This window comes from Papilio polytes, unplaced genomic scaffold (genome assembly GCF_000836215.1).
Source record: "Papilio polytes unplaced genomic scaffold, Ppol_1.0 DF824180.1, whole genome shotgun sequence".
Taxonomy (NCBI): Eukaryota; Metazoa; Arthropoda; class Insecta; order Lepidoptera; family Papilionidae; genus Papilio; species Papilio polytes.
The window spans coordinates 3,699,842-3,714,102 of NW_013525024.1; the positions used below are offsets into that span (position 1 = coordinate 3,699,842).

General features: G+C 34.1%; 1 protein-coding gene across 1 annotated transcript; it reads right to left on the reverse strand.

Moving 5' to 3' along the window:
• Positions 1–6,476: 6,476 nt before the first annotated feature.
• LOC106111034 lies at positions 6,477–8,840 on the reverse strand. The gene is made up of 2 exons (XM_013292999.1): positions 8,817–8,840; positions 6,477–8,180 (listed from the first exon to the last, which is right to left on the reverse strand). The coding sequence occupies exons 1-2, from the start codon at positions 8,838–8,840 to the stop codon at positions 6,690–6,692; spliced, it is 1,515 nt and encodes a 504-aa protein (XP_013148453.1). The 3' UTR covers positions 6,477–6,689.
• Positions 8,841–14,261: the final 5,421 nt, after the last annotated feature.

Here is a 14,261-nt window from a genome sequence, read left to right on the forward strand (position 1 = left end):
ATAGCAAAGAAGGAATTGGAGGTAATTTGCTGTTTTGTTTCAGACTGTTCGTACATTATAAAACTATGAAAGTATTTCCACGTCTTCCGATGGATAGCTTAGTTATTGTGTATCATGATACTTTACCTTTTTAATTGAAAACTAAGATGTTAAAAACAATAAGCCACCTATCATAAAAGCTTACGTAAAGCGGTAGTAGCTTAATTACACGCCGCCGACACCAGGGGCCGCTTTCTTAGAAACGAATTGAAGCAGGTTCCGATATGCCACCGGGTTTGTAGTACCTGTCGCTTTGTGCAAGCTAATAAATCCGTCACAGCGCCCCCTACAGGTGAGACAATGATACAAAAGATGAATAGGTAGTCAGAAATAAATATTTTGGTGGACAATTGTGGGTCCACACTGGCGCAGCAGGATATCGCTTCTGGTGTTAATAAGTGTAACGATGACAACTTGTGCCTTTTAATTTTCAAATATTTTAAGCTTCACGTCTATTTATAGCTATTGGATAAATTGTACAATGTTCATTTTTCATTTTCAAAGAAGTATTGCAGACTGGACTTCCGTGTTGGCATTTACTCCGCATACAATCAAGCGTACTTACATGACCACATTAAGTTAATAAAAATAGAATTACGTACTTTGCACTTCTTACGTTGCACGAGTTATCAAAAAATTGCTTGCTTTGAAAGTCCAAAGTCCAGCACTAAATTAATATTGTCAACTTTATACTCCGATTCCAAGGAATTTACCATTGAATGTAAATTGTCATCTAAATTTCTTTTTTCTCTTGTAAATTCTCTCTGTATTGAGTGCGTGATTAAAGCGTTTCAAAATTTTTGAAATCAATGATTTGAAAGCGACATCTATTGATACGTTCTATAAACCTGTTAACAATTGCTTTGTTGACTGTCATCAACATTTATAAAATTGTCACAAGATGGCGCTGTTTTCTAACAATATTACAGGAAATTTAAATGTGATTTTTTTTGTAAACAAAGAGTAGATTTATCAATCAAACATTTAATGACTCATTTATTACTTTGATTCGTTGAAAATAATTAGTTTTTGTACACATGAGAAACAAAACACATTTCGGGTTTTAGACTCCATTTTTTCATATTATAAGTATTGTCGAATTTTATGCATCACACACACATGACCAATTCTAAATTAACTTAAATAAGCTTTAATACAGTTAAGTAGTGATTAATCATAGCTAAACCGTTATTTTAAAATTGGAAATGTTTAAATAACTTATATGAACTTATACTTTCAAAGCGCCTAATAAAACGTAATAGCAAATACTCATAAAAATGATTTATCAAGAAATATATTTATTTGAAATGTTCCATATCTGATTGTTATTTATAGTTATTCACTAAAGTTTTAAAAAGCCTTTAGTATACTAAAAAGTTAACATCTTACTCACTGAACATCGTGCCATACACATCGCGAAATATAGCAATGTTCACAAGCGTAATTCCGTTTCAAAACAAGCAAGAGTTAAAATCGCTCTATTTATACAATTATTAACTGACCCATAAAGTAATCCGTTAATCTATTATACACATATAATTTAAGCTTTATTACGACGTAAAATGATTCAATTTACATTGATTTTGTACAAAACAATAAACATGAATGATAGATAAATAGGCGCGATAAAAACATACGTGTAATTAATCCGTTAGTTGGTAAAGAGTTATAATACGTTAACCTTTATTGTAGAGCAATTCACACTTTAAGCATTAGCATTAATACTTAAGTATTCCTAAGTAATGTATTGTCACATCTTCACCTACCAATAAGCAAATGATAGTTTATAAAAAATCAATCAGTTTAATCGTGCAGCCATTGCAAACAGAATCACAGCCGGAATTAGTTTAAGCGGTCAATGACACGGTGCTGCCTTGGCCGGGAACCGAACCGGGCCGTTGTCATGGCAACGCCTCCACAACACCGCTCGCGACGGAGTATAGGGCGGTTCACGTTCTATAAGAATAGGTGAATTTTCAATTGACCTTATTGAACCAGATGTATCTTGACATAACACATTATTTGAAATTTATTCTACGACTAACTTTCGCCGCGAAACCGTTCTTGTGGCAAAAAAAGTAAGTAGCCAATTTTCTTCCAGGCTATCTTCTACGACTATGTCAAAATCCAACAAAAATTCATCCATCTAAACTTTCTCATTTATTATATTAGTAAGATAAGAAACCCGATATTAGATGCTGGAATAATTACGACAGTCCCGAAAGTTTATTTATTTATTTATTTATTTTCAATAGGAAGCCAACGTATCACATGAAATAAGTTCTGTATGATGAAGAAAAGTAATTATAACTAAAACACAATATCATGGATACACTTACAGGCTAACACAACATTATAATAAAAAAAAAAAGTTTTACATGACAAAGAATTAAAAACTAAAACTAAACTCACTACAAATTAATTACTGTAATATAATATCCCTGAAGCCTTTTAAAGTCAATTTAAAAAGTAATGTTTTGAAGCAATCAGTTCCGTTCCGCATTGCGAAAAGTTGAAAGCTCACGTGGAAAGTTCAACATCGCACGCACGGAAATATAAAAAACATGATTTATGTTTGGCACATACGGTACTTTTTCTGTATGTTTCCTGATTCGTAACACTATTGTGAAGCGTCAGGAATAACATAAGGCTACCAATAACCTTTTCTTCAGGATAGCGGTCAAACTTTCTAAGCCACTATCTTACTATATACTAAGATTATAAATACGAAAGCCTAGATGGTTGAATGTTAGAGAGTAGCCTAAACTACTGAACGAATTTAGATAAAATTTAGCATAGTTGTATTGGATAGTCTGAAAGAACACATAGGCTACTTGCTTTTGTTTTTTTTCTATAATTCTAGGCGGTTGCGAGCGAAAGTTATTTCTTAATAAATCATCTGAGAAATTAGTTCAATAATCGTGTTTGTTATATTTTACAGATTATATTTCACACATGTTATATGACTCGTGGGTCAAAGCAGAGATCTCAAAGGGGTTAGAAATAGTCATGGTTCGTAACGCTGGCCGAGTCATGTGGTGTTTCGGTTAGGGTGTATCTTAACTTTAACACCTGTGTTGTAATATATTGCCATCTCGTTCACATTTTTTGTAAAAGACAGAGATATCAATACACTTTTCTGCAATTCTTATAAACCCTCAACTCCTATGCTATTTCGTTGTTGACACTTTAACAAAATTTTAATTGATGTATTGTTTTAAAAATTATCTGATATTTATTCAACAAATAATTTCTTAATATCAAAAACATCATTTCAAAGAACTTATACAGGAAGTATTTCTTGAATTCTTATGAAAGCAAAGTATTGTTATAAAACCTATCTGAACCTTTCGTATATCGGTTAAATCAACAATATGTTTATGTAAACAAATCTGAATTCAAAGAATCAGCAGACCAGAAGTTCTTGTATAAATATATAGCTGTTTCCGAGCGGCTTCGTCCGCATGTAATTAAAAACTGTATTTTATTGTTTACATCTGTCAAATTCTCAATCGCAAATGTCAAAATATCAATTACCTTACCATGGCAATCTTGCTTCCTTGATGTTGACACCTCGTAGCTTATGGTCTCTTTCCTACATTAAGGTTTTGATCCAATTTATTTACCTACTAAGTTTAGTAGCGCGAAAATATAAGCCTAAAGCGTGATGTAAGTGTAGGGCTTTTTATTGAAAAAATAATTATTCAAAAACATGCTGCTGACATCTTACGCCACAAAGAAGTATGTGTTCACGCTTTATTATATTATTAGTATAGATAAAGGTTTCTTTTATTGTATTTAAAAATTACATTGTTAAGGTAAAATGTGATCGTTGTGTGGATTTCATTGAGGATTCTGAAACAAACAGGAAAAGGGATCTCCAAGGTACTACGGTCGTTGACAAGGACATTGGTGATAAAGTACTTGTTAAAAATGAAGCCAATTATGTACTATATAATTGGCATTCGATCGAGGAAGGCAGTGTGGTGACCGACCATGACAGGCATAGCATGTATCGACTGAGGTTAATTTTTATAATTCATTTAATTGAGGTAAACGATATACCGAAACATTTCTGAAAATTACCAATTAATAAAATTAAATTCGGAAAGCATTTTTTTATGCGTATTCTGTTTGTCAGGATTTATTAATCTATTTTTAATGCAACAAATTTGTCACTATTTTAGTCCCTTTTCCTTTCCACCTTTTTCTTGGGAGAAAATAATGGGAAGGAAAATTGGATTTGATGGTGGAGGAGACGCATAAGAAGGGAAAATATCCTCTTTATGTGCGTCTACTCCTCCATTATTTATGGTTTATGGGCAGCTGTCGCTTTCCTTTTGGGTACATTCAAGTGGCCGCTTGCTCGTCTGCCTCCTTATAACATAAAAGAAAAACCATGGTAATTTGTTAAATATTTATTTTGGGCTGAAAGCAAATCAGTCAACGAAAGAGAAGTTTAATTTTCACTAGTGTCTCCACCAAAGCAATTCTAGTAAAGCATTAATCGTTTGCGTTAAATCGTTTTGAGAAATTTTCCAATGACATCGACTCTTCTAGAACATAGGCGTGCTATCGCCGCATCACCGCACACGTTGCGGAACCTAACCTCTCATTTGTAATTACGTTTAGAACATTAAGTTTTATTGCCTTAACTCGATATAGCTGAGGCGAGATCTAAGATTTTCATTACCCCTTTTATTACTAACCATTATGCAAAAGTAACCTTTGAGAAAACATTAAATGCGATATGACTGGTATATTTAGTCGGTATTATTCTGATATAGAAAATATGACCGTTGGTTTCCACTGATATAAAAAATACTTGTGATCGTCAAAAATGTATGCTTAACTTTATTTCTAAACTAGCTTTGGCCCGCGACTCCTTCCACGTGGATTAATAAAACAACAAAAGTAAATAGCCAATGTGTTTTACCAAACTATGTTCTACATCTATTCCAAATTTCAGCCAAACTCGACAAATATCCATCATCTAAACTTTCGCATTTATAATATGAGGATGACGTAATTTAGTTATCTTTTAAACAGTTTATAAAATAAGTCTTCAGAGCAGATTTATAAAACGGTTAACATAATCAATATTATGTACATTTGTTATGCATAATAATAATTGTTTATTAATTAGCACAAATGATACGTCAACGAACTCGATTTTACACGTGTGTATGTAATAATACTCTTCAAAGATATTATGCAACTGAATGTTTTACGTAACACTAGCCGTAGTTAAAATACACCCATTTTACTGCTTGCAAGCTAATAATTCATGAGTGTTTTGTTTCATAATTGTCATGCAATTTAATTATGAAGCTGCGGAACGAATTGTCAATCACACCTTGACGTTTGTAATGCTAGTGATACAAGTTCGTCTTCCAGTATGTTTATTAAAAATGTCTTCTATCTCTTACATATCATGTTTAAATATTAATTTTGACAATACTTACAATAACTCACCAAACAGTAATCATTCGACAGCCTCCATGTGTCCTAAGAATACTTTATAAGAGAAACATTTGATGTAAGAATTGAAAGAAACTGAACTCCAATTATTAACGGCCAAATAAAGAAACGCATCTTAAATTCAACGCTTCGTAAACGCCGCTTACAATTTGATGGACGTCAAAATTTGTAAGGAATTAAATAAAACAAGTAAGAGTTCAAGCGTGGATGTAATCATTTAAGAAGCTGTTACATATTTAAATTGAGTTTCAGTATTCGGCAGTAAGTATATTGCGTAGCTATTGAATGAACATGTGTTGCTACACCACCTCTCGTGGTCACATTCTACATCGTAGTGAAATAGTTTAGCAACAAGTTGTAGAGATGGATCACTCTTCGACCTTTACCTAGTTTCTTATGATCACTTTCTCTTGCTTCCCCATAAGAAACTATCGGCTGGTAGATACGTCTTTGGGTTTAAGTCAAAGTAGGTGTGTAAATGAAAATAGTAAGTGCGTGCGCACACCAGGAACTAAACTTTCCCACAATTGCTTAGTCTCGCTTTGCTTATAAGCTGTATGGAAGTGCGTATACTACTTGATTTTTACTTGTGCAATAAACAGTTGAATGGATTGCAAAACAATCGACAATCACACAACTAATGTGCGATAGTTTAGTGATAGGTGTGCGCCCGCTCTTTGTATAATTATTATGTAAAAGAAACAAAGGATTAAATAAGAGACCGTTTATTATGTCGCTTTCTTAGTTTATTTTCTCCAAAATTTTCCTCACTACTTACAATTACTTAATGAATGACCCGAGTGCGTGTGACGAAACATGGAATGTACCTAAGTATCTACGGACCTTCGCGTAAGTTACGACATAGCTAAGTTATCGTATGGTAAGTTATTGAAACAATATAATAAATACGGACAATTGTAAAGACGCGGTCATTCAAAACAAATAAAAATCTCAAATATTTTACATAAATGAAATAAATTTTACATTTTAAAATAACTATATATACAAAAATCTAAAAAAATAAAAATACATCAACTGGATGAAGTACATCGCGTACCCTGTTATTTACAAAAATCTCAAATTTATACATATCTTACGACTAACTCGAGAGATAACTAAGGTGTAACTACATTTAATGCAACAGCTGTAACATCAAGCGATTTAAGCGTCTAAACCATTATTGTGTTGCCGATAATACTTTCTTTTCCGTTGTCTAAAAACTCTGAATAACCGGATTCATCGCTGCAAGCGCTGTCGTTGTCACTTGCATTTTTATTTATGTTATTAAAGACTTCTGTTTCATTAATAGAGTTGAGACTATCCATATCTGTCAGGTTGTCGAGTAGCGATTCAAATTTACCTTCAAGGTCAGTGATCGCGGAGGTGTCGGTTCGTAGCGGCGGGTATGTCGAGCGTCGCCTGAACCCATTGCGCTCTCCTATAGGTACATGGTTCACTTCATCGCTAGGAATCGACTTCAAACTCTCTTCTTCGTCATTGATTACTTGAATGGAATTAGTGTAATCTAAGTTATCTCTAAACGAGGCACGTTTAAATACTTGAACTCTCTCAAATATAGAAGACCTGTCTTCGTCGCTGTCGATTTCCTTTATTTCTTCGTGGGGGAAGTGCGAAGGGAGCGACGAAGGCTCGGCGTCCGAGGAGGTGACCGTGCTCGCGGTCTCGCAGCCCGAAGAAACAGATCCGTCGTCGCTGTCCGTGACGAGGAAGTTACTTTGTGTTTGCAATTTCTTTCGAACGTCGTCGACGTTAATTGTGTTGTCCATATTTTCGTGCGTTTCGGAGATCGCCCCCAATAGTTGCAGTGTAGGATCAGATTTTTCAGTTTCGTTTTGACTAGCTTCATTGCGGCTGTCGTTTGCCGCCTTCAATTGGCTCTCCTTAACTAGAAGATTAATCAGCTCATCTGTTGTTTGTAAATTTCCCGCAGGTTCCTGTTGCATTCTGTTCATAAAGCCGTCGGGACACGACAACTTGCGCGGAGACCTCGACTCCTGTCGTCGCCTATCCAAAGTTTGTGTGATGCCGATGTCATCGGAAGTCAAGTTACAAGAGTTTTGTTTCGCGTTCATCTCGGCTTCCTCCTCGTCCTCCTCAGACCATAGCTCCTCAATGGCTCCGAGTTTTGGGGCAGACTTGGACCTCTCCAGCGGCGGTCGGTAATTCGTAGCGCCGACACTAAGCAGTATCTTTCTGCGCGGCATGCTCGGGTTATCGTATACACTATTGGCGAGACTTAGCCTAGCGTTTTGCTTGGATATTCTGTCTTTTTTGAATTCGACTAGCGCCTGCTTTAACTTAAACTGTAGTTCCTCGGTTATCTTCTTTGACACGGATTCTTTGGTGCAGAGAACGGCGTGACAGCGCAGCTCGTGTTTTAGTTTCTTCCCTTCGTGCCGGTACACCCAGCAGAATAGTTTAGGATAGTGTGGTGGGCTGGCGCAGTAGGTGATGCGGTGCGACCAGTACTCGGTGAGGCCGTGCTCTTTGGTGAAGCCTTTCAAGCCGGAGTTGGTGACGGATAGCTTCATCACGACGTCCGGTTTCGTGGACTGCTGGTAATTCCTCCATAATGTCGCCAAGGGCTTCTCTATGCAGCTTTCTCCTGTAAATAAAAAGATATGCGTTAAAGTAATTCGCTATGTTTATTCATAATAACAAATTACAAATTAAAATGATGTTAAAATCACTATAGATATGTTTCTAAGATTATAAATTATGCATGATTAATGTGTGTGTTTCGTATGGAAAAAAACTGTTTAAATTTCCTATATCATTGATTTATATGAAGTAGTGTAAATTTATTCCATGAAATATCAGTTCCTACTCGCTCTAGTAAACGACTTGTTCACAGCCAGTTTAGGAATTAGGAAGTGTGTCAATTGAGCGCAGTTTGTGACAAAAACGTCGCCTTGGCGGACAACAAAACAACGTCTCCTAAAGTTCTAGATTATACGACAGGCTAACTGCAATTCATTACTTTTGCGAAAGATCTATTTTATTTACTAAACCAAATAAAATCTGTATATTCAGTATCATATTAAGAAGAAAGTGGATTGTTCTTTCATCTAGTTAATCACTATTTTCACTAATTTAATTTTAGTTTCTAAAAAAATTCCTTCTCTCGTGCGTGCGGCGATCATCCGCGCTTCGCTTCCTGCGAGAGCCACTAGAGTAAGCACGCGGCGTTGCTCGCACGTCTACTACTTGTTTATAGCTTTCACTTTTATCTTAGCCTGAGATTCTGTCCACTACATAGTGTGCAGGTCGTTGACCTCTACGTGTTCGACGATCGACATTTTTGTGTAGTGTTTTGTGAAATTACGTAATACATTTGGAGCACGTTTTCACCGATTAGGCTAAGTGGTGGTTATCGTCTCGGTTCTTATGCTTTGAGTATTTTAATTTACAAATTGATTAGGCAAAAATTGTAATTGATATTTTAAAAACATCGTAATATATTAATGAATGTCTTTCAGAAGTATTACAAGAAAGACTTACACAAGGCTTTTTTTGATTAGTTAAGACCTTGAAGCATTACTTTGATCTTTCTGGTTTGCAAATCATTAATATAGCACATTATATAATTTGCTCTTCATATTCTTTATATAAAGTCATTAGTTAATTATATACACAGAGTATTTCCCACAAGGTTGAAGCTATCAAAATTATATTACATCAAAATGATGATTGATTAATAAAAATGATTCTATCAATCAAACTGTTTCATTTGCCTTTTTTGCCAACGATAATTATTATTTCATATATGTTTTTGTATTGAGTACAATTTCCAGCTCATCAGAAATTACTAAAGTATAAACAAAATGTACACTTAAATGTATATTTATGTGTGTATTATGTATCAAACGTAGATAACACTTAAATATACATCTAATCAAGCATATAAAATAAAGTTTTTCTACGAATAACTATGTAAATGTAATGTTTATGAATTCAACAAATTTGGTTCGCCGAATGATAAAAAACATTATGAGTAGATCATGATTTTATCTAAATCAAATAATATAAGACGTTTTTACATAACCATTAGTGGTCTACATAATGAGACATCAAATTTAAAGTGTCTATCAAAAAAGAGCATTGAATATACTCTAATCCCAGGCACAATGACAGTTGAGACGATAGACTTTATGTGGGCGACAGTACTAAGCGGCTAGGAGCAACTTTATCGAACGGACGACTTCCAGTCAAGGAAGATAACTTTCCCCTGTAAATTTATACATCCTTTGCTATTTATATACGATCAGTACACATTTTATCCTAATTATTGACGAAAAGATGTATCTTTTTCTAAAACACGGACATTTTTATTTTACCCCTTGATTACAAAATTCATCCGTTTGTAATTAAACCAGGCAATTGTCAGTAGTCATATTGAGATATAATTTTAAACGTCAGAAAGTAATTTGTATATAAACATCATCTTGCAATATATAGATTGTTACCGCAAGTGAAAAATATGATTTTGTAAATATTTATACTTAGTAACATCTGAAAACGTATGAATACTTTTGAAGATCATAAGTTGCCGTTGAATAAATAAGTTTTTCGCGGAATCAAGGTCTCTGGCGAAATGTTTCGTAACATATTTACTGTTGAGCAATTCACATTAATTACGTTTATAAATTTGTAGCAGATTTTACCTCGCTAAGAATTGCGTAAGCGATATTTTAATGCGGCAAAAATGAATGTAAATTTTTAACAAAATCTTTTCATGACAATATCTATCAATAACAATTTCTTGTGAGTTCAAAACCCATCTGATTTACAGCAACTATAATACAAAAGCATCCTTACGTAAGCAGCACTGGTAATGACCTGCTAAAATCGGATTAGAAACGCCATGTGGAAGTCGTATGATGCCAACGTAAGTAAAAACATTTTGATGTTTTAATATGTCTCATTAAATCAGTTATATGCACTTAATTTTGTAAATAAAAATAAATACAACATACAAAAAAATATTTCGATCAGCAAACACGGTCTGGATTGAAAGTAATTTAGACTTTTAAACTTCAGTCAGAATGCAGTATTATAATAATGCAGTTAATTCAGTCCATAATTCTTTCGCAATGTGTAATTTGAATCAACAAACTCCCTGCACAGATGTTCCGATATGGAATAGTTAACGTATGGCTAAAGTTAGTTGTATTGGCGAAAACTTGTCTATCATTGCACAAGAGGCTGTTGTATCTGTTGCAAGAGAACGATCCGAATTGACGCAACGTGTGTCGCACGCAACCGACCGGGAAAAGCACAGGTTTCCTGCATTGCCGGTGACTGACACACATTACTATTTAATATTGACTATCGTCAGGCAAATCTCTTTTAAGATCTTCATGACTGAAAAGGAATTGATATTTTGACACGGTAGAAAATGTAAAACTTTTGGTACGCAGTGAATATCCTGAAATACAATGTTATTGTTAACTAGCTGTGGCTTGCAAATTGTCTGCGTGTAATTAAATAAAAACCCTATGTTACTGAGTGATAATTAAGTTACTTCAATACACACCAAAATCCAAACATTCAAATCTTTATATATAGATTTCATAATATTCTGTTAAAAAAATGGATACAATACAGACAAACAGTAGGCACATTTTTCACGTTTGTCGTTCGTTATAGATCGCTCTAATTTTGTTCCTATATTTATTTAAGTTGTCAGCTCTATATCAAGCTATCAGATGTATCGGTATCATCGCTGGGCATTGTGCCACCGTCGCTATGATTTAATGTCAGTTTGTCTGTCATTGTTCCGGCAGAGGTCAATGCCCTCTATGGCACTACTGGGCGCTGGACAGGTGACTCATAACTTCTAACTTCTGGTTTTTCTTTAATATCATAAGCGTAAGTGATGAGGAAATGTTTAGTTTACACATAGGCTATTTGTTTAATTATAACAAGATTATTATGAAATAGGTTTATGTAAGTCTTCCATGTAAGAAAACGGTAGTGGCATTATTTAAATATTAGCTTTTGTACTCGTAATTTATTTACAGATTTTTATTTTCCGTGGTCGTAACCATTGCATGCTACTTGCACGTGCCAGCGACAGGCATTTAAAAACGTTAACTAGAATTTTACTAGCATGAGTATTCCCGTCCTATGTTATGTTCACATATATACTCGTAAGGCACAGTTAGATATGTAAATTTGCTTTATATTAGTAAATGCATGTAAGTACTTTTTGCTATGCATGTACGCTCCATTTGTGGCAGCGTCCTGCCTGTTGCAAAACACAGGTTATCGGCAATTGTTGCGCATGCATGACGCGCTCCGCACACGACGTCGTTTGCGATCGCGTAACACAATCGCCAATGTAGCTTCCTCAATTAATTTATAACATACCACAAGCTTTACATAGGTTGGTGACTAGAATTACAAAGGTATTAACTTTCTATGCACAATGGAAAATTTTCAATTTTCTTTAACAAACGCATGCGGGCGTCTCAAACTAGACTATCTTGTGGTAATGGTGGTTTAGATTGGTTATTGATACTTGAGAATGTTTTGGGTTTATTTACAAGAGGAAGCAAATGACAATGTTTGCTTGATATTACGTGATTGTCAACGGTAATATGTAATGGTCAGTAAAGATATTACGTACGTGTGGCTCGATCATTGTTCAGTAATAACACATCATAACGTATGCACGAGGAATTGCAAATACATTAGCGGGCCAACGTCAGTGGACACAGTCCATTACGTGTTATGACTGCATTATGCAACGTAAGACACGAACTGAAGCGACAATCTATATTAAAATCTATGATGAGAATCGTTTATGGTTACGTTTCAGGCGATAATTCTAGCGAGTGGTGACGTCACACAAAAGCGCGCCGTAACGCGACCGTTTCCACCATTGTTTCTAGTTATGTAAAAATTGTTTTGTAACTCGAGTGAGAAAACTTTGACGGACTTACTATTGGATTATAAATCCTATTTTTATATGCTTGATTAATTATTAAAGTTCTGTTTAGGTCCATCGCTTTCTTATTACTTTCTCTTAATTTTCCGATACATTTATTAACATTTTATTGCAGCATTATAACCAGTTGACATTTGAAAATTGATGTTATTTTTTCGTCCGAAATGTTTTACTTTAATATATTACATTTACTCTTTTGTTTCAAATTAAGATTTTTGTATTCGGTCTTTCAGCAATTCGGCACTACGTGTCATTAAATGAACGTAGTACTAAAATGGAGGTTAATTTAATTACTGCCTCGCTGTGGTCACGGCGAACTCGCTGCCTCTTGAACTTAATCGATTAACGCCATTAAATTGTCATATCTTTTGGACATCTCTTTAATTACACTTACACAAATATTTATACTAAAAACAGTAGAATGTCTACACGTAGTTAAAGCAAATGGGAACGTAATGATGAGAAAAATTTATGGTTATTTAATCGAATTGTATGGACATTTCTCATATTTTAAGGTTTACATTAAGCTGTAGACGTAAAGAGTTTCGTCAGTTAATGAGTCAGTATATGTCAGTATTTTGTTTGTTTTTTGATGTACATTTATTACATTTATTCAGTGTCATTGATGGATATCAGATCCGCGGGTAAATAAACTTCCAATATTCGTTTGTTTCTATATTTCGAGGCAAATACGAAAGTAAATTATTAATAAAAAGAGTAGAGTAGACTCTTCCTTGTTATTACATGTATTGTATGTAACAAACAAGTACTAAGACACCATAAAACTTAATTTCCGTACAGAGGCAGCGATCTCTGATAGTTTACATACTCTGTGCCGTGTAATGAGGGCAATGACCTGTTTCCTACACTCGATGTCACAGACAATGTACAACCAGAGCAATTAACAACAATTAAATCAGTTTTATAAAATCAAAGAACAACAGTAAATGCACTGTTTAAAAGCACAAGTCTATATACAACTGAAAATTACTGCACAAGTTACATGATCTAGACAGGATAGTAAATAGACTCATTTTATTTCACATTCACTTTATTGCATCACTAATTGTCAGTATCTGTCTATATTGTTACGCAATCTGTGTAAAGTTAAAACTATAGAAATGTAGTTAGGAAGCTTGCTTTATTTAGTGAATGAAACACAATACTTACAGAGTTTTTAAAATATACAAGACTGAATCAATATTCCGTTTTCATATATGCTATCTCTTTTGTGACAGGGACATTAATTGAGACAATGTGAACGGCTCGTAGCTCGCACCCTGAGGGTGGCTTAGGATAATCAGTGCGACATCCCCCTTGTGCCAACATTATAATAAATATCTCCCGATTGTTTATACCAACATTGTAACGAAGTTCTCAGAGTTTGGGCAAAGGGCGGCCGGTCAACGACTGGTTAGTAAAATTATTTGCGCTGTAACTGTTAAAACTAATGTATTTTTTTCAAATGAAGTGTATAATAACAATATGACATTGAAAAATATTATATTTCTCTTAACTTAATGTTATCTTGGATTATAAAATAATATAATTTATTATTTTACATTAACAATATGTCTTTCATGTGTTAATATTTTCTTTTTATACAGATACAAATTTTTATAAAAAAAAAATTTACGATCGTCGACAATGATTCAATAAATAAAAATATCATAGTTTTTTCAAAGTTTTGATATTAATTTCGGAAACAGTTATAAAGTTTAAATTATTTTAGAAGAAAAACTTAGTATCAACGTTTTTTCTATCTTTT